The sequence below is a fragment of the Nematolebias whitei genome, chromosome 13, assembly GCF_014905685.2.
Source record: "Nematolebias whitei isolate Nwh7 chromosome 13, NemWhi1, whole genome shotgun sequence".
Classification (NCBI taxonomy): Eukaryota; Metazoa; Chordata; class Actinopteri; order Cyprinodontiformes; family Rivulidae; genus Nematolebias; species Nematolebias whitei.
This window is the reverse complement of record NC_056510.1, coordinates 24,266,007-24,288,606: the sequence shown is the minus strand read 5'-3', so window position 1 is coordinate 24,288,606 and position 22,600 is coordinate 24,266,007. Positions and strand designations below refer to the sequence as shown.

The 22,600-nt window shown below is 39.6% G+C and overlaps 2 protein-coding genes across 2 annotated transcripts; both read left to right on the top strand.

Moving 5' to 3' along the window:
- The first annotated feature begins 11,513 nt into the window (after positions 1-11,513).
- gja5a (gap junction protein, alpha 5a) lies at positions 11,514-12,717 on the top strand. Its single transcript, XM_037686498.1, has one exon. It carries the CDS (start codon positions 11,584-11,586, stop codon positions 12,715-12,717), a length of 1,134 nt encoding a protein of 377 aa, XP_037542426.1. The 5' UTR covers positions 11,514-11,583.
- Positions 12,718-16,099: 3,382 nt separating this feature from the next.
- Positions 16,100-21,656, top strand: acp6 (acid phosphatase 6, lysophosphatidic). Its single transcript, XM_037686497.1, has 10 exons — positions 16,100-16,318; positions 16,413-16,541; positions 18,889-19,019; positions 19,105-19,184; positions 19,276-19,363; positions 19,543-19,675; positions 20,876-20,976; positions 21,065-21,157; positions 21,242-21,407; positions 21,492-21,656. Exons 1-10 carry the CDS (start codon positions 16,100-16,102, stop codon positions 21,624-21,626), a joined length of 1,275 nt encoding a protein of 424 aa, XP_037542425.1. The 3' UTR covers positions 21,627-21,656.
- Positions 21,657-22,600: the final 944 nt, after the last annotated feature.

The window sequence follows — 22,600 nt, the reverse complement described above, 5'->3', positions numbered from 1 at the left end:
TCCTGTGATTGACAGGAGGTCTGTCTCGTGCTGTGACAAGTGTGAAGATCTCCATCCTCCTGTGACTCTGCACGAGCTGGCGTGTAGAAATATAAGCAAATAAATTCCCAACTTGTTTAGTTTTCAAGCCAAGTCTCAAAAAGTCAAAGCTCGTACAATCTCTTCTCAACACAACGAAGCTCTGTAACTTGTTGATGCAACAGGCAGCATTTGTTTGGGTCTGATTTTTTTCCCCATGGAAAATGTTGGAGAAATTATACCCACATTTATCTGCACAAATCAGTATCAGTGCCAAACTATCACACAAATCTATCAAGTAAAATGTGATAGCCTTGGTGTTTTGTAAGTTGCTTTTAATAAAAAATGGGATTAATAGGAGAGCAACAACAGCTAAAGAATAATACCATATTTTTTGGACTGTAAGACAAAATACTTGAATTTTCTCAAAAATCAACAGTGCACCTTATGTATTAATTCTGGTTGTGCTTACTGACCTTGAACCAATTTTATGTGGTTATTGTCAATGAGTTGAATAAAGTTTGACTTATCTGAGGGTTTAGTTTCGCGTAATGTGCCTTATAATCTGGTGCGCCTTAAAGTCAGACAAATACGGTAATAGGAACTAAAAAGTTCATGCAGAAACTTTGATGGGATTGCTACGTTGTGGCCATTTTTTAAATTTGATTTGTGTTTAAAATGTGACAAACTGGTTTAAATTTGACTGTGTGTTGGGCTTCGCTCTCAGCTACCACCAAGTTTCAGCTGAACATGATAAAATAATAAATGAGTTATAGTCATTTTTTTCTTTTTAAGCTATACCATGTTGGATTTATGATTTCAGTGTGTGATGGGAACCGTTCTCCGCTATAACCGCACCAATTTCAGCTCAATATATTTTTAAAAAGCTGTGCTATTGTATTTTTTCCCTTTTAACTAAAGCATCCATCTTGGATTTTTAATTTATATTAAGAATGTATAAAAACACTCTCAGCTACAATCATACTAAATTCCAGCTCAATATCTCAAAGAATGACTGAGTTATAGTCGATTTTGAGTTTTCTGAGGTAGCTGTGGCAGCCATCTTGAACCAAAATGGCTCCAAAAGTTAATCAGTTTTGTTCAGAGGCCTCTTCACTCTAAGTCATGTGACCTCAGTTAGTTAGAGGCTGATGAGTTCAGTTTTTAATGAGAAAAGTGTTTGTCTTTGTTTGCAAATTATGTCGTCATGGTAACTCGAAATGTCAATAAAGGCAACAGCACGCATCACGATGCAGAGACGGTCGTTTTGATATAACATTTGTGGGGGTGCACGTTTCTGTTCGGGCCGTATTAAGAGTAAGACTCTTTTCAGGTGGATAATAATGGGTGGCTGCCTTTAGGAAATCCCCCAATTATCTTATGATGTTAATAAAGACTAAAAATACCAGGGTTTACAGTTGTGTTGCACCATTTTTCTCTCTGAAAGTGGACTCTTGGAGTCAATAAAGTAACTTTTAAAACTTGTTTAAAAATGTACGTCAGCAACAAGAAGAACAAATCTTGGTCGTGTGAACAGTTTCTTGCAGATCAGAAACGCCTCCATTTTTAATTATTTACATTTAACTAACTCCTAATCTAATTAGTGCCTACTGCAGTTAGGCAGGCAATAATATACAGTATTTGTCTGCATCTGTGCATGTGTGTGTTCATTTGTCTGTCTGTTAGCAAAAAATCTCATTCACCTCTGGACTCAGCTTAATGAAATTCACAAGAAGTAATCAGTGGATGCACATCTAAACCTGATTAACACAAAAAGGACGACCAATCAATCAAATTTAAGGATATGAAGCTGAAAATCTGCGCGGTTGTGGCTGAGACTCCAGCACATTTTCTAAGTGATGACAGAAGAGCTTTGATTAAATCTTTGGCTTGCAAGGCAGCAAAATGCATTCATAAGAAATGATTTTTGTTCATTTGTGGGTTTGATTCTTAATAATCCATCCTGATGGTATGAGCTTCATCTCTCAGATGATCTAACTCACACAAACTAAAGGTAAGAAGGAAAAACTTTTATCCACGTTCAGTTGTTTTCTCCCTGAAATGATTTATTTAAAATATCACAGTTTTTAGAGGTTTTCATTTAGAATGTTTAATTGATTGAATTAATTTAATTAATTTGTTTTGTTCTGCCTAATCCCACTCCCTTCCTGTTTTATTTTGTAGCGTCAGACCCTTTGTTGGTTTTGTTTTCCTGCTCCCGTGTCACACCGCACCCTAGATCTCTAATCAGAACAGCTGTTCCTCGTGCTCAACCACCACCCTGTGCACTTAAAGTCACAGGGGTTTATTTTATTTTATTTTATTTGTTAGGTTACTGAAACACACTTTTTTAAGTCATCCGAAAGAACAAATGGGCAAGTATCAAGAGAGAACACCATGAAAGTGTTTTCTCGCTAACTAAAACTTCATTTCAACATCTGCATGAAAAATGGGAGTACAGAATAAAAACATGCAAAACATAAAAACTAAACGTGTTCTTTGACAGGCGTTGATTGCATGGCCATAGCTCCTGGTCAGCCATGAGGTCTTCAACTCTTAGTTTACTTTGCTATTTTTATCTTCAAAAACATTTCTCTGCTTTCTGGTTAAAGGCACAGTTGTTCAGAGAATAACGTCAGCCGCTCAGATCCCTGATTAGGCCATGACGGAGGGTGGAAGAAATGAAGAGTGTCTAATAACGAGAGAGACAAAACGACGGTCGATGACAAAACCGAAGGAAATTACTGTGTAATGGAGCAGCCTGATACTTCGGTGAGTCTCTGCTTTCTAGCAGTCGCTGCTAAAAAAGACACATTTTGTTCTGTGTGGCTGCAGCTGCTATTAGCAACTCTTCAAACGCCTTCCAGAAAACAGACGAGCATTATTTGATTACTTGCTGCCATTTATTTCACCTACCGTATTTTTCGGATTATATGACGCACTTAAAATCCTTGAATTTTCTCAAAAATCGACAAAAAAATCTGGTGCGCCTTATGTATTAAATCTGGTTGGGCTTACTGACCTCGAACTGATTTCATGTAATACACAAAATCTGTCAAAATGAACTTATTTCGCTTAATGTGCCTTATAGTAAAAAAAAAAACATGTTAATATGGACTAATACAACTTAAAGAGATAGTTCAGCTCTTTTGAAGTGTGGTCATGAAAGGAGCTCAAACGTCACCTGTTGGGAGATGTGACCTCAGATTGGAGGAAAATAGTTAAACTCTTGCTTGCTGCCAGTTTGAACGCAAAGACGTGGCTGCTGTCGTCTTGCAACAACAATAATCTCAAAAACGTTAACGTGACACCGATGATGCATAAACACTGAGAGTAGTTCTTAAAACTTTTTTAATACAGAGTGATAAAATAAGGGTTAAATCGCTGACATATGCATATTAGTGAAAATCCTCCACCTCCAGCGTTAAGCCGAAGCCATGATCTTTGACCTCAGCAGTGCATGTGTGCCCCACCCGCACAGTTACATCCATGTGAAGGCACACTAGCCTTTAGCAAGGAGGAATTAAACCTTGATTTCACATCACATTATTGAATGTGACATCGCTGTGCGAGCGGACAGTGGCTTTAAGATGGGACAAAAAGGAGAACGAGATGAAGAGCATCGACAGAAGAGGACAATCTGTTACATCTGTATCTGTGACTCCTCTGTTTGGATCCCAGACTTGAGGCAGCGCTTTCACATCAGGATTCTCCACAGACAAAGAGATGAACAAAGCAGGTACAGTTTCAGCTAAAATCTCATGACTGTTTCCTCTGCGTAAAATCAAGGGCTGAAAAGACTGTTTGTGTGAGCTTCGGCGTGTTTTACAGCTGCGAGCTCCGACCAGACAGCCGAAGTGTAAACCTAAAGCACCGGCAGTAAACAGAAGGTCCCTGGAAGTTTACTCCGAGCGGAATTGCCATTGATCTCAGAAAACAATTCCACTTCCCTTCCTTCTGCTGGCTTCCCAGCAAAAAATAGAGCAGCAGGGATGTGAGAAGAAAGGTGGAGTTGGGAGAGGAAGAGGAGGAGAGAGGAGGGAGGTCTGTGTGTGTGTGGGGGGGATCACTCTCTTGTGATGCTATTCTTCTCGTGTGGGACAAATAACTCTGTGTTGGGATACGACGCTCTCAGATGCCACCGACGATCACCAGCTCCTTCAGGTTTCCACCAAGGAGGTAGTCCCAGTGAGGCGCTTCGCTCGGCTTCCTTACGGTCGTCTGACGTGGACGGGGCTTCACCTGATCAGAGACTTGCAGAAGAACAGGTGAGACGGTTCTGGCTGAGGTGGAAATATTCTGCAGGGTGCAGATGTTTGTGTACATGTTGTAACAGATGAAGGTTCGATGGAGCGGAGGCCTGATGCCACGACAGCTACGCTCATCTCATGATTCTTGTTTTTATCTGTTTTCGTTCCACGTAACTCTCATAAAAGACCAAAATGTTCAAGCGCAGTGCAGCTCTGAGGGAAGTCACCAGCAGTGTGGGCCCACAGACAACTTTCATGAATTGTTACTTATATTACTGATAAAAGTAAACTCTCTAGTAAATAAAAACATCTGTTTGAGTTTATCTTCTGTTAAATGGCGTCTTGCGGACAAGGAGTAAAACATCTTTACTGAAAAGCTTCAGTCAGTTTAATAAGAAGTCAATACAAGAGCGGAAGTACAACATGTTTAACACTTATACTTGTACTTGGTGTTAAAAAGGCTTCTCACAGCCAGCAGCTTGTGAAATGAAGCTCCTCACTTTATTTAGTTTTAATATGTTCAACTGAAAGTTAAGTTAAAAAAACAATTCTAATTGTCCCGCTTGTTTTCTTTCATGTGCATTTTTAAGGTTTTAAACATTTCTAATAGTTTTATTTTTAATGTATGGGCTAATGAGTGTTGGAGTGTGGCACGGTGGCACAGATGGTAGAGTTGATGCCTCTCAGCGAGAAGGTCACCTGATCAAATCCCGGCTGGGGCCTGGAGTTTACATGTTCTCTCCCTACATGCGTGGGTTTTCTCCCACAAATTAAAAACATGCATGTTAGGCTGATTGGTAACTTTAAATTGTCCTTAGGTGTGAGTGAGAGAGTGAATGGTTGTTTGTCTCGTCTCTATGTGTGTCCCTGTGATGGACTGGAGACCTGTCTAGGGTGTCCCCCACCTCTCTTACAGTGACAGCTGGATATGGATCCATCATCTTTACCTGCTTCTTGGACACCCTGGATCCATCTGTGATCACTGAGTCCATCACAGGGACACACAGAGACAAACGAGACAATCATCGTCTCACTCACACCTAGGGACAATTTAGAGTTACCAGTCAGCCTAACATGCATGTAACATGCATGTTCTTGGTCTGTGGGAGGAAACTAGATCACTCAGAGAAAAGTCACGCATGCACGTTGAGAACATGCAAACTCCACCCAGAAAGGTCCCTTATAGAGCGAGGACCACTCCGACCACTGTTCCACAGTGCCACATAATGATGAAACTTCTTCTAGTACATTTCTTTAACTGGCATTGAAGCTACGAAGAAACTGAACTCTGGTCAGTTGTTAACTTTTCTTTTTATTATAACTCAATAACTCATAGCAACAAAGGAGCAAGCAAAGCAAAAAAAAAAAGTAAAATCAGTAAAAAATGTGTCCAAAATCTGTCTCCCTGATCACTAAAGTGTTTATTGTCAACGATTATTGTTTTTTTTTTTACAAGATTTCATTCAGTCCATGCATAAAACACTTTTTAAAAAAATCACCTAAACACAGATGAAAATGTGCCGTTGCTTTAAATCTTTAGACTGGAGAGTTCATGTGATCTTTCCCCTGGATGAAACAGCTCGCTGCTCTAAATGTTCCAGTGTATTGTCATTCACAGCTAAACAATAGCTCATAACAGGAGTGTGGGTGTGTGCACAGAGCAGGGCAGACGAACAGCCATGTAAGGTAGCAGCATGTTGCCCTGCTGCTTTCTGTGACTGATGCACGGCAGCAGAGAGAGCTGCTCTGCAGGGCAGCAACAGGTGACTCACAGTCACTGGACGTGCCCTGGTTCTGCAGAAGATCTGCCTCGTAGGTCACACACGTAACTCACATGTGCAGCTGATCCTCAACATGCTCACCGTTAATTATAACCCTCTCTGGAGTGGACTATCAGCACCCAGGCAGCGCAGCATCCAAACAGCTGCTGCACTGACAGCTGAGCATCAGCGCTCGAACTGTGACGTTCACATGCAGCTATGAGACTTTTATACACAGTAGCTGCAAAATGTGACTTTTATCATGTTAATCAAGCTTTGTTTTTAAGTTCAAATTGTTGTGAAATGTTGAAATCTTCTAAAGGAGGAAAACAGCCATCATCAGCATTTTTCAGGTCAAAGAGTTGTCTCAGCACTGAGCTCTGCAGAGGTTAGGATTGGGCTCGATCAGTCTTTATTTCTAACATAAACTGCTTTATTAAACAAAACAACACAAGCAACAAGCGACTAGAAACAAGATTACTTAAAACGTTAATAAATGATGGCATGCTGCTCATAGCATTTTTATTTAGGCAAAGACATTATCAGACTAAAATGTTTATCTGAATTGGTTCAAACAATTTTTTTTTATTGTTATTTTAGTTTTTTTATTTATTTTGTTATTTTTTTTGTGTGTATTCTGTTTGATGAGAATTATTTGGTGACAAGATTTAATAGTGTTGAAGATTATTTGAGGTCTTTTCTTTTTTATGTATTTTTTTTATTATTATTGTTTGTTTTACTCAAGCACATTATAATGAAAATGTTGCATTTGCACCTGCTGTACACGCAGAAAAACTTGTGGGATCATTTAATATTTGCAGTCGTATTTTTTACAACACAGCTCCCTGGTGTGAGTATTTATTTTAAAACTTTTCATTAAAAAAATTTTTTTAAATAAAGCATCTTGCAGCTGTATTTCAAATAAATCAGAAAGCTTTAATGTTCTAGCAACTCATCTGAAATACAATAGATTATTAAAACATTGTGCAATGGATGTGTTGCTGCAAATTTAGCCTCTGCACATTTTACTTTACACACAAAGCAAGAAAAACAGCACCTGTGATGATAAATGTGTCCTGATGGAGAGAAGCCAATCAAAAACATATATAACAAAACATCTAATTATCGTTGCGTTCATGAGGATAGCTCAGGACAAGAGGTCCAGTCTGTGAAGAAGAGCCATATTTTCTTATTAATGTGGAGAAATGTAAAAATCCAACCTGCCCCATCCTTAAAGGTGTTAATATTCTGCTTAAGGGCAACCAGCTTGTGTTAAAGCAGCAGAACTTATCACATAGGAAGTATGTTGCTCATTGTGTCCCTGCAGTACAAACAAGACTTTAAGGTTCTACAAAATTTACGTCCAGACCTTCTAAAGCATTTGGCCACAACCTTCAAAGAAGAAGGAAGGAAGAAAGATCATCAGAAACATATAATTTTTTCTTTAACCCGAAGCACTTGCTACATTTGCTAGTAGTATCTTTGTTACTAATAGTAATATAATAAGTATTTTAGCAGAACAAGATGATGCCCAAAGAGCTATTAGCTGATGATGAAAATGTCTCAGGTCCTGTCAGAACTTGTTTTCCTGATTCTGAGAAGACATTTCTTTTAACTTCTATTAATGTGATGTAGACAGGCTTGTTTTTACACGTGACACTTCTTTAGTCCTCCTTCTGTCACTCACATGACATGTTGTCATGATCAGGGATGAACTGGACAGAAAAGCAGCAGTCTAAAGAAAATCTTGTGACAGACAGGATGAGCACCTGCTGGATTAATAAGGTTTCACAGTCATTTCAACTCTTACTATAACTATTAAAGGATTACAGTTAGAACGATGCACATGTTGGTAAAAGAAGCATTAAGTCATGTTTTTTCACTCCTTGTGTTTATTCTGTTTATCATTTCTGCACTTTAGACACCATTAAAGCTTTTTAAGAATGTACACATTTTCTGTAGCCTCACCAAGTAAGGCTAACTTTAAACGTGTTGTTACCTTCAGCACATCTGTCTCACAGCTCGTTCATCACCGCGCTGCAAAAACCTCAAGTAGCCAAAAGGACATGCAGCACGTGGAGGTCAGAGGTCACACCCTTGATGGGTTGTCCTAATCTCTCAATGATGAGGTGATATGTGCCGCACATAAAGCTGTCTGTAAAGAACCTTATAGGGTCATCGTTGGCTGAGACCGGCCGTCTTGTCACGGCCATGTTTGGGTCTCGAACGTTTGAGTCCTGATACGAATCGTCGCACAAACCTACACCAAAAAGAAGAAATCTGATTATTCCGCCCAGCACAAGATCTGCAGGTTTTCATCGTTAAAGCTCTATTTTTATTTTATTCTGAGTAAAGTCTGCTGGTGATGCTCTGCAGGCAGCTCAGAGCAGGTCAGTGCACTAAAAGGGCAAAGTCTTCCAGCGTCGACTAACCTCCCTGTGCTGCATCGAGTGGGAGAACGTCCAGCCATGTAGCACCACACTGAATCTTTTCCTTATAGTAACATGCTTGTTTCATTCTACATGACTTCAGTTTGTTCCCCCTGACTTTCTGCCTGCAGCGCTCATGAGCCTGCAGTCATCGAGCAGATCGCAGGGGAACTACTTTACTGTTACTTAAAAAAATCTGTTGTTGCTATTTGAACAAGTACATAAGTCTAAGTCAATGTCTTATACTTTAGTACATGTGCATGTTGGTATGTTTTCAAATAGTAACTGTAGGTGCTGTATATTTTGTCATATTGCATCATAAAGGAAGGGGCAGTTAAATTTATCAAGTGTTGGTGATTGGAATCTGTTGATGCTTGTTTCTTTTAAAGACAATTGTTCTTTTTTTATTTTAACTTGGTAACTGTCGTCATTCAAGAGTTTTGAGCAGTAAATAAATGCACAATTTAAATAAAAAACATGAACACGCTACAATTCACACTCATCATCCCATCCCCAAAGACTCTATATAACTTTCTGGAAAATAAAACTTCTGTGTTGATTCAAACAACTTCTTAATGATTCAGAATTTGAATTATGGACTCTCGTATTATTTTAACATCAAGCTGCACATAAAAATAAATAAATCACCAAATAACCTGTCTTCTCCGTGTGTTTAAAATGCATTTTTTGAAAGTTTAATTTACAGGAACCAAAACAGATAACTAATTCTAATTTAAAAAATACTTGCCAACAATTTTATTCTAAACAATCGATATCTGCACTGCACCACCACCCAACTAATTAAACAAATATACTATTTTATTTTTATTTTTACCAATGAATGCTGAGGCTGTTTCCTCTTGCACCTTGTGGAGATCATTTTCATCCGAGATGCATCAAATGTCCAGTTGGTGTTAATTGTTTTAAAGTCATTATTCTCTGCTGCATAAAGGTTTACTCATTCACTCTGACGCCTTGACCAGTTAAGACGGCTGTCTAAGCTGAAGCCTATACTCAATAAAAAGAACCTCGAGACAGTGATCCACGCCTTCATAACATCTAGGCTTGATTACTGCAATTCACTTCTGTTTGGAATCAGTCAGTCCTCCATTGCTCGTCTACAACTGGTCCAAAATGCTGCAGCCCGATTTTTAACTGGTACAGGCTATAGAGAGCACATCACGCCAGTTTTGGCCTCCCTGCACTGGCTACCCATTCACCTTCGGATCCATTTCAAAATTCTCATGTATGTTTTTAAATCACTGAACAGTTCCGCCCCATCCTATCTCACTGATCTTCTGCAGCCATATGTCCCACCGCGCTCTCTGAGGTCAGCAGACCAGATGCTTCTCTCAGTCCCAGAAACCCGTCGTAAGCTCAGAGGTGACAGGGCTTTCTCTGTTGCAGGTCCACGACTGTGGAATGAGTTGCCACTGAGTGTCCGGCAGGCTCCCACACTCTCAGTCTTTAAGTCTCGCTTGAAGACTCACTTCTATTCGCTTGCCTTTAACACGGTGTGATTTGTTTTGGTCCAGTCTGTTCTCTACTCTGTTGGCCATTTTAGTTAGCTTCTGCTGCTATTTGTATCTGTATTTCTATTTTATGTTTTCCTGTCCGCTGTGCATGTTTGTGTTCTTTTGTACAGCACTTTGGTTGGCCTTGTTGCTGTTTTAAGTGCTATATAAATAAATTGGTATGGTATGGTATGGTTAAGACATTTAATAGTCCCTGCTGACCCGACCGTCCCTTTGGATCCCTCATTTATCTCTGTTGCCGCTCCATGGTGCACCAAGCGGTGCGACGCATCAGGAACACGATGCTTCACGTTTTTCCTGCGGTTTCTGATTTTCCAAATTATTGCGTGTTGTGACACTAAAGGCCGCATGTTCACTGTCAGTGGGACAAAGCTGCTGGAAGTCTTCATATAAAGTTGGTGTTCTGTACGTCTTGTCAAAAAAATTTAGTAACTCTTTGGTTTAAAAACAAAATCTCAAATCGGTGAATTTTTCATCTTTTTGACCCCATATTCCTCCACAGCTGTTCAGATAACAGGGCAGCCGATCCACTCCTCTAAAGGCCTGTGACAAAAAATCAATAAATCAATTAATCACATGACAAATGAAAATTATCAACCTCATTTTCATTTATCAGCTTGATCGTTTCTTCGTGTGTCTCTCTTTCTACTGAAGACACTGGATGACAAAAGACTGTTCTTCACTGACCCCTCCCTTTCTCTTTTCTCTTTCAAATCTGTTTTAACGTCCAAAATCGCGTTTTTGGATCGTTAAAAGCAGCTAAGTTGAGAAACTAAGCTACGAGCTAAGCTAACCTCGAGAAGAAAAAAAAAACCTCCGTCTTGTCGAAGCTCCAAAATTCACGTCTGAAACCCGTGCCTTCGTGTAAAAAAGTTTTTCTCTGCAAAAAGAAGCTGAGAACTTGTTTATGGAATTTCTGTTAAAAGCTTTGTGCAAAAAATGCTATGCTAAAGAACTCCAAACACACCGAGTGTCTGCCATTTTGAGAACTGAAGAGAGACAGCCCATGTCACGTCAAGGTGCCTCCCTCCCAATTTTCTTAAAGAGACACACTGCTCGCTCCCTCACTATCCATCCTTTGATTCAAACAGTCTTATACTGCCATCTGGAGGTGGGGAAAAGGTAGCACACACAAAAATTGACCAACATTTCTTCTTAAATTTGACAATAATTACTAATTATTGTCAAATTTCAAACAATATTATTGTTTATCGCAATAATTTCTGAGAAAATTAATTGCCCAGCAAAATTTATCATGACAGGCCTACTCCGCTACAAAACAAAAACAAACAAAATGCACAAATGAAATGCATCGATTGTTGGACTAGTGATTGAAAACTTTTATTGCCCAACCAGTCGTGTTTTTTTATTTTTTTATTTTGTATTACAGGACAACACACAGTTTTATGACACGCAGTCACTTTATTTAGTAGAAATGTAAAAAACCTGCACGTGCCCTGAACTAATTGTTGATATTTCCCTTTTGTCTTCTCTTCTTCTACTTGTCCTCCATCTCAGTGTGCAACCCTCTCCTGCTCCCTCCCCTCTTGAGCCTCTGCCTCTCAGGTGTGCACGCTGGTCGTGAGCAGGAATGGGGGACTGGAGTCTTCTTGGGAATTTCCTTGAAGAGGTCCAGGAACACTCCACCTCAGTCGGGAAGGTTTGGCTCACCATCCTCTTCATCTTTCGCATCCTGGTGCTGGGCACGGCGGCGGAGTCGTCGTGGGGTGACGAGCAGAGCGACTTCCTGTGCGACACGCAGCAGCCCGGCTGCACCAACGTGTGCTACGACAGCGCCTTCCCCATCGCCCACATCCGCTACTGGGTCCTGCAGATTGTGTTTGTCTCCACGCCGTCCCTCATCTACATGGGCCACGCCATGCATACGGTGCGCATGGAGGAGAAGAGGAGGAGGAGGGAGAAGGAGGAGAAGGAGGCCAGGGTGGAAGATGGAAGAGACCTCCAGGAGAAGGAGTACCTCCAGCAGAATGAAAGCAGAAAGGAGGTTGCTTCAGAGGGGACGGTCCGTGTTCGTCTAAAGGGAGCCCTGCTGCAGACGTACATCCTGAGCATCTTGATCCGAACGGTGATGGAGGTGATCTTCATCGTGGTGCAGTATCTGATCTATGGCGTGTTCCTCAAGGCGTTGTACCTGTGCAAGTCCTGGCCCTGCCCCAACCCCGTAAACTGCTACATGTCTCGCCCCACAGAGAAGAACGTCTTCATCGTCTTCATGCTGGTGGTGGCCGGCGTGTCTCTCCTGCTGTCTGTGCTGGAGCTCTACCACCTCGGCTGGAAGAGCCTCAAGAAGTGCCTTCATAGAAGGATGATCCAGAAGAGCAGCCACAGAGCGGTGACCGTGTCCCCGGCCTTGGAGTCTAACAGCCACCCGCAGCCCTCCACCCCCTGCACCCCACCCCCTGAGTTCAACCACTGTCTAGCAGACCCAAACCCCTTGACCTCCCTGACCTCTCACCCTTTCAACACCAGGATGGCGCTGCAGCAGAACTCGGTCAACCTGGCCACAGAGCGGCATCGCAGCTGCAACGACCTGGAGGACGAGGAGGACTTTTTAAGGATAAGATACGAGCAGACGTCTTCAGAGCTCCCCAACAGCTGTTCCCCTCCACCTCCGCTGCACTCCGGGTACCAGAAGGACAAACGGCGTCTGAGCAAGAGCAGCGGGACCAGCAGTCGGGCTCGACAAGATGACCTGGCAGTGTAGATGCACCATGAGGGGAGAGGAAGGGCTCGACTTCAGAAACAAACAGAAAATGTCTTCTACAAAACATAAAAATATTAAAAACAAAACAACTGGACTTCTATTTTTAAAATAATATGCATTCACTTCAGAATACAAGTCCAGTTGTGTTGTTTTGTTTTCATTCTTTTTTTATTATGTCTTATAATTTCTTCTAAAATAAAAATCCGTCTGACTAATCAGGCAAATCCAGACACTGAGGCCTGACAGTCGACCAAAAGGAAAAAGTCCACAAAAGACAGAAACCCTGACATCTGTGGGAGGACGATGTCAGCTTTACATAGACAGAAGTTTTATCCTGGAGCTTGAAAAAAATAAAACTGCTAAACTGCAAAAGATGAATAGAAACAGGGTAACAGGTGTGGTACCTGACTGTTGCACGTTTTTTGCTTAAAGAAAGGGATGAGATGGGCACCATGCGTCAGTATTGGTGTGAGAAGACTTTAGGAGTTGGTTTACTTTAAAGCAAATAAATAAACGCACATCTCAATCATCCAGTTAATTACACAATAAACTTTGATTTTAATAAAAATCATTTTCCAAATGCAAAAATAAGTCTACAATGAATAAAAGAAAGGATTTAAAATGTCAGAAACTGTGAAAATGTTCTTGTGTTTGAAGGAAATAAAATAAAAGTGCCTTCATAAGTGTTAAAAGTAATTATTTTGTTTTACATGCTCTTTTAATTGTTTCGTGCACAGTTCCGTTGTCTTGTTTGCATTGCATATAAACTGTAACTTGACAATAATATGTTGAGTAAGTATTTTTTCATTTGTCAGATGTTTCAAGTTGGACTTTTTGAGCAAATGTTATGGGAGAATGTAATCTTTTTCAGTCATTTTAATTGATCCATCTGCAAAGATTTTGATTAGTCGCTTGTAATGAACAATATTAGCCTCTAGGTGGCGACATTGCACTTCTTTGGACTTTGCACTCAAGTTTTTGTGTAAATAGTCGTTCCTTTGTGCTGTATGTTTCAGTTTCTGTGTTTTAATGTATTTTTATTCAAGTTTTCATTTCATACTATACTGAATAATTGTTCTGATGAATAAAAATTAATACAACCAGTTGCTTGAAGAGTTACAGGATTGATCCAAAGAAAACAGAACTTCTGTTCAGTCAGTACAGGTTTTATTTTTCTTCCATACGGTCACTAACCTATAGCAAATCAATAAATTATATACATTTTTATGCGGTTATCACAAGGTGTAATATTAATTTGGTGCTTTTAATAAAGAAATTGACTCATTTTTCTTTGTGACATCAGCTGACACACTAAATCATGTGATAAAATCTTAAAATATACCAAAAATATAAACAAAGAAATGTAAACACCCTCTGCTATCACCACACAGAACCTGAACGAGCCAGATTGGGAATTATGAGGAATATTTACACAAACACAGATTGTCTCGTTCCGTCTGCCAGAAAGATGAGCATCAACATCCAACCTGAGCATTCACAACTGAAACAGAACATCAGACTAGGCTCTTATTTCAACTTGAGATTTGATATTTGTGGATCAGAGTTGCAAAGTTTAATTACAGTGGACTTGGCTTCATCGCTTTATTCAATGATGATGCAATACATTGTGTTTTTAGCAGTTCCATGTTGAATAATCACTTAACCTGTTTGTAGCTTACACTGAGGAAAACTCTCATAGAAATACTACTACTTCTAATACTACTACCACCAACAACAACAACAACAACAATAATAGTAATAATAATCTTGTGTTTTGTGTTTATTACTTGAAATAAAATACAACAAAATATATAATAGGTGTTGATTATGTTTTTTTATGAATAATGAATATTATTTGTTACGATGGTCTGTTGTGTTTAGTTTTTTTATATAAAAACACATTTATTTATTTATTTATTTACATAAATCCCAGTTGCAAGTTGGCATGCACCAAAATAGTTCACATTGTTTCATTTATCATTTATTTTATGTGGTTAACAGTAATTTGTAATTTGTAACTTGTTTTTTATACAAAGTAGAGTATTTATTAGATATAAATAAATTTTATTATATATTAATATTTATTTATCGTTTCTACATGATTATTTGTTTAATGAATGATTAATAAAGACACTTTGGCGGTACATTTATGTCCAATAGAGGGAGGTAGTGCACTTTACTGAACCATATTCTTCGTGAATCTTCAGCGGTAAACAACAAACAAGCCTGTTTTTTGTGCATGTTGGGAACTGTAGTTTCTTGGTACTACGTCACCGTTACTGTAACTGTAAAATCGCTGTCGCGCGCCTACAGTTCCCAGCGATTACATGTTTTCCGTGCCGGTAGGAAGAGGTCCCGAACGACAAGTGAATCCGAAAGTAGCTCATCATTTTATCCTCCGCTTGCTATAAAAATGTAAGTAACGACACAAGAGGTGGTTGTTTCTGCTCAGCTGAGTGGTTTTAAAGATGCTCGTGAGTTTGTTCCAGGTTGTGTTGTGTTATAATGGCACGGCTCGACAGGTATCGCGTGTGGCCGGTTTTCGTAAGAGTTTGTTGGCACGGTGCCTGTTAGCTAAACTCGGGCTAACCTCAGTGAAAACAGACGCATTATCTTTCTGTATTCAGGACTTTACGATAAAACCAGGTCGCATGAATATTCAATGAGGCAGAGCTCCGCCCCCTGGAGAGGGAGCACTTTGTCCCATTTATTGTTGAACTATTTATGGAAGTTCGTGGCTTTTTGTGTAAAGCTTTTATAACTTCTAACATAAAAGTTTCAGGATGTTGTTTTCACACTTCCTCGTGGTAAATTACTTTACATGCACTTTTATAGTGAGTTAAACTCTTGACTGTTGTCATCATTGGATTTATTTAACAAGGTAAGAAATCTCTGGTGATATTATTGAAACAGTGATTTAGCTTTTGTGCTTATAAACTTATTAAATTGTTTATTTTATTTTACTTTTAATTAGAAAACGTCTAAATGGATATAAAACGAGAACTTGCACAGTTTAAATGTTAATGTTAACCAATTGATTCTGATTCAGTTTGTTTTTAGTAAAATAAGCTTAATAATCTGTCAAGTTTTATTGTCTACAAGTCACTGATTCTGCTGAGTCACTGTTTCTGTGCAGAAATGTGAGGAAGGTTTTGTTTTGGACTCCGTTTAAGGCCAAATACAATGTTTTGGAGTTGCCAGATGTTTTTTGTGTCACTATAAGAGAAACCGCTGCTCAGTTCTTGTTGATGACGCGGGTCAAAATAAATCAAAGTTTCATCTTTTTAGATTTGTCGATGAGTAAAAGGATAAAAACCGCCGTTCTAAAGAATAAATTGTGTCACATTAACGATTAAGGATTTTGTTTGTTTGCAGCTCAGCGATGAGGAATGTTCTGGGTACAGCAGGACTTTTAGGTTCCGTGTCGGTGGCCTTTAGCTCCATGTTTTGGTCACAACAGAAGACCGACTCGACACCAGAGTCTTCAGATACCCCCTCTTCTGACACAAACTCTGGTTCTACCTATGAACTCAAACTGGTCCAGGTTTTGTTCCGGCACGGCGCTCGAACGCCACTAAAGTCAATCCCCGACGTGATGGAGGTGAAACGGGTTACTGTATTTTCTCAACTTGTTCATACATGCTGTTTTCGTTTTGGGATGTCTGTGTGCAATTCTTTGTTTTGTCTCATTAAAGGCCCAGTGGGTCCCAACACTCCTGGAACCACCACCCCACACACACATCAACTACACGGTGACAGATCTGCAGGGTGGACCCAGGCCTCCGGCTCCTGTCGAGGACAACTATCGGAAGAACATACTGAGCGTGAGTAGGTGGATTATATGTTGCTAAACAGGGCTCCACATGTGTCCTTTCAGCCCTGACTGTGATGTTCACATGCACATAAAACATGCTGTGTTTGGTAATGCTTTCAAACATGTCATGATGCATTTTTTGAAACTTTTTTTATTTTTTACTTGTTTATAATAAATAGTTTGTATTGTTAGGAGGCCTGTTGCAATAAACAATAAATCAATTAATCGTGTGATAAATGAAAATTATCTGCTCATTTTCATTTATCGGCTTTATCGTTTCTTTGTCGCTCTCTTTCTTCTGAAGACACTGGATGACAAAAAGCTGCGCTCTTCACTGACCTCTCCCTTTCTCTTTAAAATCCATTTTAACGATCCAAAATTGCATTTTTGGATCGTTAAACGCAGCTACGCTGAGAAGCTAAGCTACAAGCTAAGCTAACAGGCCGACCTCAGGGGAAAAAACCTCCGTCTTGTCGAAGCGCCAAAATTCTCGGTTGAAACCTGTGCCTTCGTCTAAAAAGTTGTTTTTCTCTGCAAAAAGAAGCTGAGAACTTGTTTACTGATTTTTTTATTAAACGTTTTGTGTGAAAAATGCTATGCTAAAGAGCTCAAACCACACCGAGCATCAGCCATTTTGAGAACCGACGAGAGACAACCCATGTCATGTCAAGGGGCCTCCCTCCCATTTTTCTTAAAGAGACACGCTGCTGCTCTCTCACTATCCATCCTTCAGTTCAAACAGTCTTATACTGCCATCCAGTGGTTGAAAAAATGTACTACACACAAAATAAATTAACAAAAACATTTATTCTTCAATTTGACAATTACTAATTATTGTCAAATTTCAAACAATATTATCGTTTATCGCAATAATTTCTGAGTCAATTAATCGCCAAGCAAAATTTGTTCTCGTGACAGGCCTAATTGTTGGATCTACTGTGATTTTTTTTTCTTTGAGGTCAGAGAGTTCAGATGCTTCACACCCACAATAAAAATCACAAAACAGAATTTTTAAAAACAACCACATGAACAAATTAATAAAACTTCTCACTGTAAAGTCAAAGCAGTTTTTCCATATTCTACAAGCTGCACTGAAGCATTAGTTTTACACTGATGGTAAATAACCTGCTGCTGTATGAAGCCCGGATAAACAAAGTTCTTTATGGTGATAATAAAAAATGTGTCATTCTCTTTTTCACACGTTATTGTTGCTGAAGCTGGGCACTTGGAAGAAATTTACAGCTCATTGTTTTGTCCTGGATCTGTAGGGAGGCCTTGAGAATCAATGACTTCCAGTAAGTGGCACAAAATGCTGCTGTGGGTTTCTGTGCTGCGTTAAACGTGCGTGTAAACGTGCATGCGTTGTCCTCTCTCGTAGATCTCTGGCAGTATCTCTGCAGCCTTCATCTTCTTCGGTTTGTCAGGATGCTGAGAATCACTTAATGCTGTGAAGCTCAAAACAGCTGCATTTGTAATAAAAGGCTTCATTTGTCCTGCCTGATACACACAAGCTAGTTTTCTATTATAGAGTTTAAACAGTTTAACTTAAAACTTTTCTAAAGTGAATGTTCTCGTGAAAATTCTGCAAAGTGCAATATCACATTGAACCATATTTAGAAAAAAAACAAAATATTCTGATGTAAGCTTTTCCAGTCTGAGGGCGGACATTTAAAACTGCCTGAATGAACACATCGTCCCTGCTGGTTTGATTACGTTCTGCTCAGAGCTTTGTGGTGAAAGAAAAGAAAAATACACGCAGAAAAACACTCTTGACATGTGTTAATGTTCTTAACTAGACCAGCAGATATTTTGGCTAACTTTGTACAAAAAGAGATAGAAAATAACACGTTTCTGTTGCACTAAGAACAAAATGGTGACAAGGTCACGTCTGCAGCGATTTAAGCCGTTTGGTTTTGTGTGATACATTCAACCTTTGTTTATACAGGTTAGTTACATGTGCAAAAAGAGTCTTCAGACATTCTTTTTATAAAATATTCAATTTTCAGTCAGTCACCTCCTCCTTGTTGACCTTCTCTGTACATTTCTGTCTAATCTGTGAATATGTTCGTGTTCATGTCTAACGAGGTTAAGTCAGGTCCTCTGGACGGGTTCTTCTTTGTTGAAATGTTTCATCTTTTCTCCAAAAGACCTTCAGTCTGAGACACTGAGGCCCCGTTTACACGACGTGTTTTTAAATGGACTGTACTGTAGATTTCTCTACCTGGATTATTGAGCAGCATCAAGATGTTCGTGTTCATGCTTCTTTTCAAGAGTCTTTCTTTTTAATTTAATTCAGAAATCACTGAATATGTTATCTAAGACTGTTTAATTTTCCTGTGTGCATGTGCATTCAACAGGGTGGCACGTTCCCCGGTCAGCTGACCACCCTGGGCATGCAGCAGCTGTACGAGCTGGGTCAAAGGTTGAGGAGGAAATATGTTGAGGACAGAGCCTTCCTGAGCCCCATCTACAGCCCTGATGAGGTCTAGTAAGTGCTTGAAGATTGAATTCATGAGTAAATGTTGCTATTTTAAGGCCGGCTCCCTCCCCTGACCTGTTTTTGCCATTTTTAGTGTGCGCTCTACTAACATTGTGAGGACCATTGAATCTGCCAAGTGCCTGGTAGCCGGGCTTTTCCAGCAAAAACAAAAAGGTTGATCAGAAATATGTGTGTGCACATTATTTATCTTTTATCTTTATCCCACCTAATCTGCTGTGGTCTCTTTCTTTATCTCTGCTTCTAGAAACGGTGCCTATTTTAACAACCGAGGGAGAAACTGAAATTCTCTATCCGAACTACTACGGATGCAAGCTGCTCAAAATTCTTTGCAGGTACATCAAATGTTCCTACCTGCCAGACTCGCATCACTCCTTCCTTCCCATGCACTTGCAGCCATGAACTGGAATCTAAAATAATGTACTGTATGAAATTCTAAGCAGAGTAGAGATGCTTTTGACAGGTTGTCACTGCGTGTCTGTGTTTTGTGGGTGACACCGTGTGTTCTCTGCAGCCACCGCTGGGCCGAGTCGTCCACTCTGCCAGGCATTGCTGCAGACCTGCAGAGCATCCAGAGCGCACTGGGGATCGCAGCTCACCAGCGCGTCGACTTCATCCTCATTAGGGATGACATGGTTGCCAGAGAGGTGACGCCGGCTTTGTGATCCATGTGACTTTGTCTCAGCTCTCACAAGCATCTAAAACGTGGCCAGCTGCTGGGTTTGTTAGCAAAAGACAAAGTAAATCGGTTTTGTAGACTTTCAAATGTTAGTTTGAGAAATTCAAAATGAGGAGTTTGATTTGTGATTTATTTGACATTGACATTAAAAATGCTAGAATTAAGAATAAAAGCATTTCTAAGTAAAGGAGCATTCCTTAAAGGAATAAATGTCCACCGTCTTGCTTGCTAAAGTTTTGAATAGGATTTGAATAATCTTGTGTTATTTGTTAGCACTGGCTACTTCCGCACCAAATCGTAGCTCAAAAGCTGTAAAACTGCACATTTCATGGCAGTGGTGGGATTATAACTAAGAAAATGTAAGACTTTTTTAAAGTTATTTAAATAAATCCATTCTACTTTGACCAATCAGACCAGGAACCAAATAAAAATACTGCCATTGTACATTTTAGCATCAAAGTTATTGTTTCACATCAATCTGGGATTCTCTGATTTCCTGTTTGTTTATATTTGAAATTTTATTATGGTATAGTTTTGATATTGTGTTTTAGCTTTTTTTTTTTTTCCCTGTTTATCGCCAACATACATTCAGCTTTTGTATTAAAACGCAGATAAAGTTTTGCGTCAGCTTGCAATCAACTTTATCCTCAAACTACTACAGAGTACAGTACAGAGTACTTGGAACACAATTAAAGAACAATTGTCTGCAAAGCTCGCCTGTAGGAATAAAAAGAAAAGCGATGCATCTATTAAACTTGGAGCCGTGCTACGAACCACATGCGATGCCCCTGAGCCATCGTCAGGGTGTAGGTACAACTGGTTTTACTCATTTAAAGAGCCCCAAGTTTGATGTTCTTGAAGAAAACTTTTAGATGAAGGTGAAATTCTCATATCTTGCTTCCATTTCATTACATTTTCTCATCCAAGTAATTTCCATGTGCTCCTGTCAGAATTTGTGTAGCTGTTTATCTGCTCAGAAATTAGTTATAATTTTCAAAATGTTCCTTATCCAATAGGAATATCAAAAAGTTTTAGTAGAAGTCAGCTTTTTGTTTCCATTTCAGTGGATTTGAAACTTTGCTGCTAGTTCTGCACAACAGATCAGTTTGTTCAAATGAACCTGGTATAATTCATAATCTGATGGTAACAGATGTGTTTGCATTACCAGACGCATGGGCTTCCAAACCCGCCGGTGCTGAACTCCTGGAAGAACACGGTGGAGCAGAGAGCTGTGGACATGATGTACCACATCTTTGATCCCAGTAAAAAGTAAAAGCAGATCCTGTTTAATAACACAACACTGTTCTTTTGACCTCAACAGGCCACGTGTTTAATTCCTTTGTTGTGTCTGCGACAGGGAGAACCTGCAGCTGTGTGTTGGACCCCTCCTGGAGGTACTGGGGGAAAACATTGAGAAGAAACTGCAGGGCATCTCATCAGAGTCAGACAGGTTGGACACCTCATGGACACACTTCTTCAACCAACCAGTCTTTCTCAGCTTCAATAAAAAAAAAAAAAATCCTCTTTCAAACAGGAAGTTGTTTCTGTACTCGGTGCACGACACCACTCTGATCCCCTGCCTCATGGCTCTGGGCATTTTTGACATGAGATGGCCACCGTACGCTGCGGACATCACTCTGGAGCTGCACCAAAACAGACAGACCAGCGAAGCCTTTGTTAAGGTGTCATACGCAGGACAGGTAAGGGGTAAAATACTAAACGATAGCAGGAAAACAACGTAATTGTACTTTACCCCCAAATCCAAGTTGTGCTTTGTTTGACAGGATCAACTTATCCCAGGTTGTAGTGGAGTCTACTGCCCCCTGCAGGAGTTTAAACAGGTCCTGTCTGCGCACTCGCTCAGCTCTGAACTCTATCGCTCACGTTGCAACAACCCAGAAGGTCGGACTGAAATCTGAACCTTCAGCAAGCTGCTCAGATGTTACACTCCCGTTACACATACATGCGTTGACATTTTCTGCTCTCACTTCATCCAGCTACAGCAATATCAGTTTGACACAAGTTGAACTTTCAGTTTGCATCAGATTTAATATTTCTTTAATCACAAGAAATAGTGGCAAGCATAGGCTGAGAATCTTTTGCAATGTGTTTACTTTGTACAAGTACACAGGTTTGCACACTTATACGCCTGCATCCTTGTATGGTTTAGTAATTAGGGTGGTAGTCGTTTTTTTTTTATTCTTACTCTTGTTAGCATTTTGCTGACAATCACATTACCGGTAGGGAAAACAGCTCATTTAATTTTTAAAAATCCGCACTAGTTTTATCTGCAGATTGTTACAAAAGCAGTTCAAAAAGTTCAGCATCAGAGCAATAAGTTTTCTTTTTTATATATAAAACGCTTATTATAATGAATATTTGTCTCTAGTTGAGTGAAGCTCCTGAATGTGAATAACTTAAAAGGACTGAGTTTACTATAAGAATATACCAAAAGCCTTTTCCTAAACATGTTTTTATGATAAATAACGCTGGTTTTGTTTAGAGAAAACAGTAGTAAAATATTATCAGTCACTTCATAGGCCTTGTTCTTAGTCTCACAGAACTTTAAAATGCAAACTATGCATTCAGGTCCATCTAAATATCTGATGCATTTTTTCAATCAAATGTGTGACACTATAAATATGTGTGCACGATGTGTGTATATATATATATAAAATTGGTGTATATATATCACACGTTTATTCTTTGGGGAAATATTGAGCATTTTGAGTGACATGTTTAGATTATATGAGAAAAGATGAACAAAGTGATATGATGCGTATTTTTATACCGAAGATAGCCCCATAGCAATGAGTACATCTGTAACAGTTGTGAGTTGTCGACTAGAGCTCTGCTACACTTTGTACCTCATAAGACGGGGAAATGCTGTTTG

Bases quoted from the DNA above. Each gene is read 5' to 3' on its own strand.
- gja5a (XM_037686498.1), top strand. From the start codon at position 11,584: ATGGGGGACTGGAGTCTTCTTGGGAATTTCCTTGAAGAGGTCCAGGAA.
- acp6 (XM_037686497.1), top strand. From the start codon at position 16,100: ATGAGGAATGTTCTGGGTACAGCAGGACTTTTAGGTTCCGTGTCGGTG. The intron at 19,185-19,275 runs GTTGATCAGAAA...CTCTGCTTCTAG, and splicing joins TTTCCAGCAAAAACAAAAAG to AAACGGTGCCTATTTTAACA. The intron at 20,977-21,064 runs GTAAAAGCAGAT...TGTCTGCGACAG, and splicing joins ATCTTTGATCCCAGTAAAAA to GGAGAACCTGCAGCTGTGTG.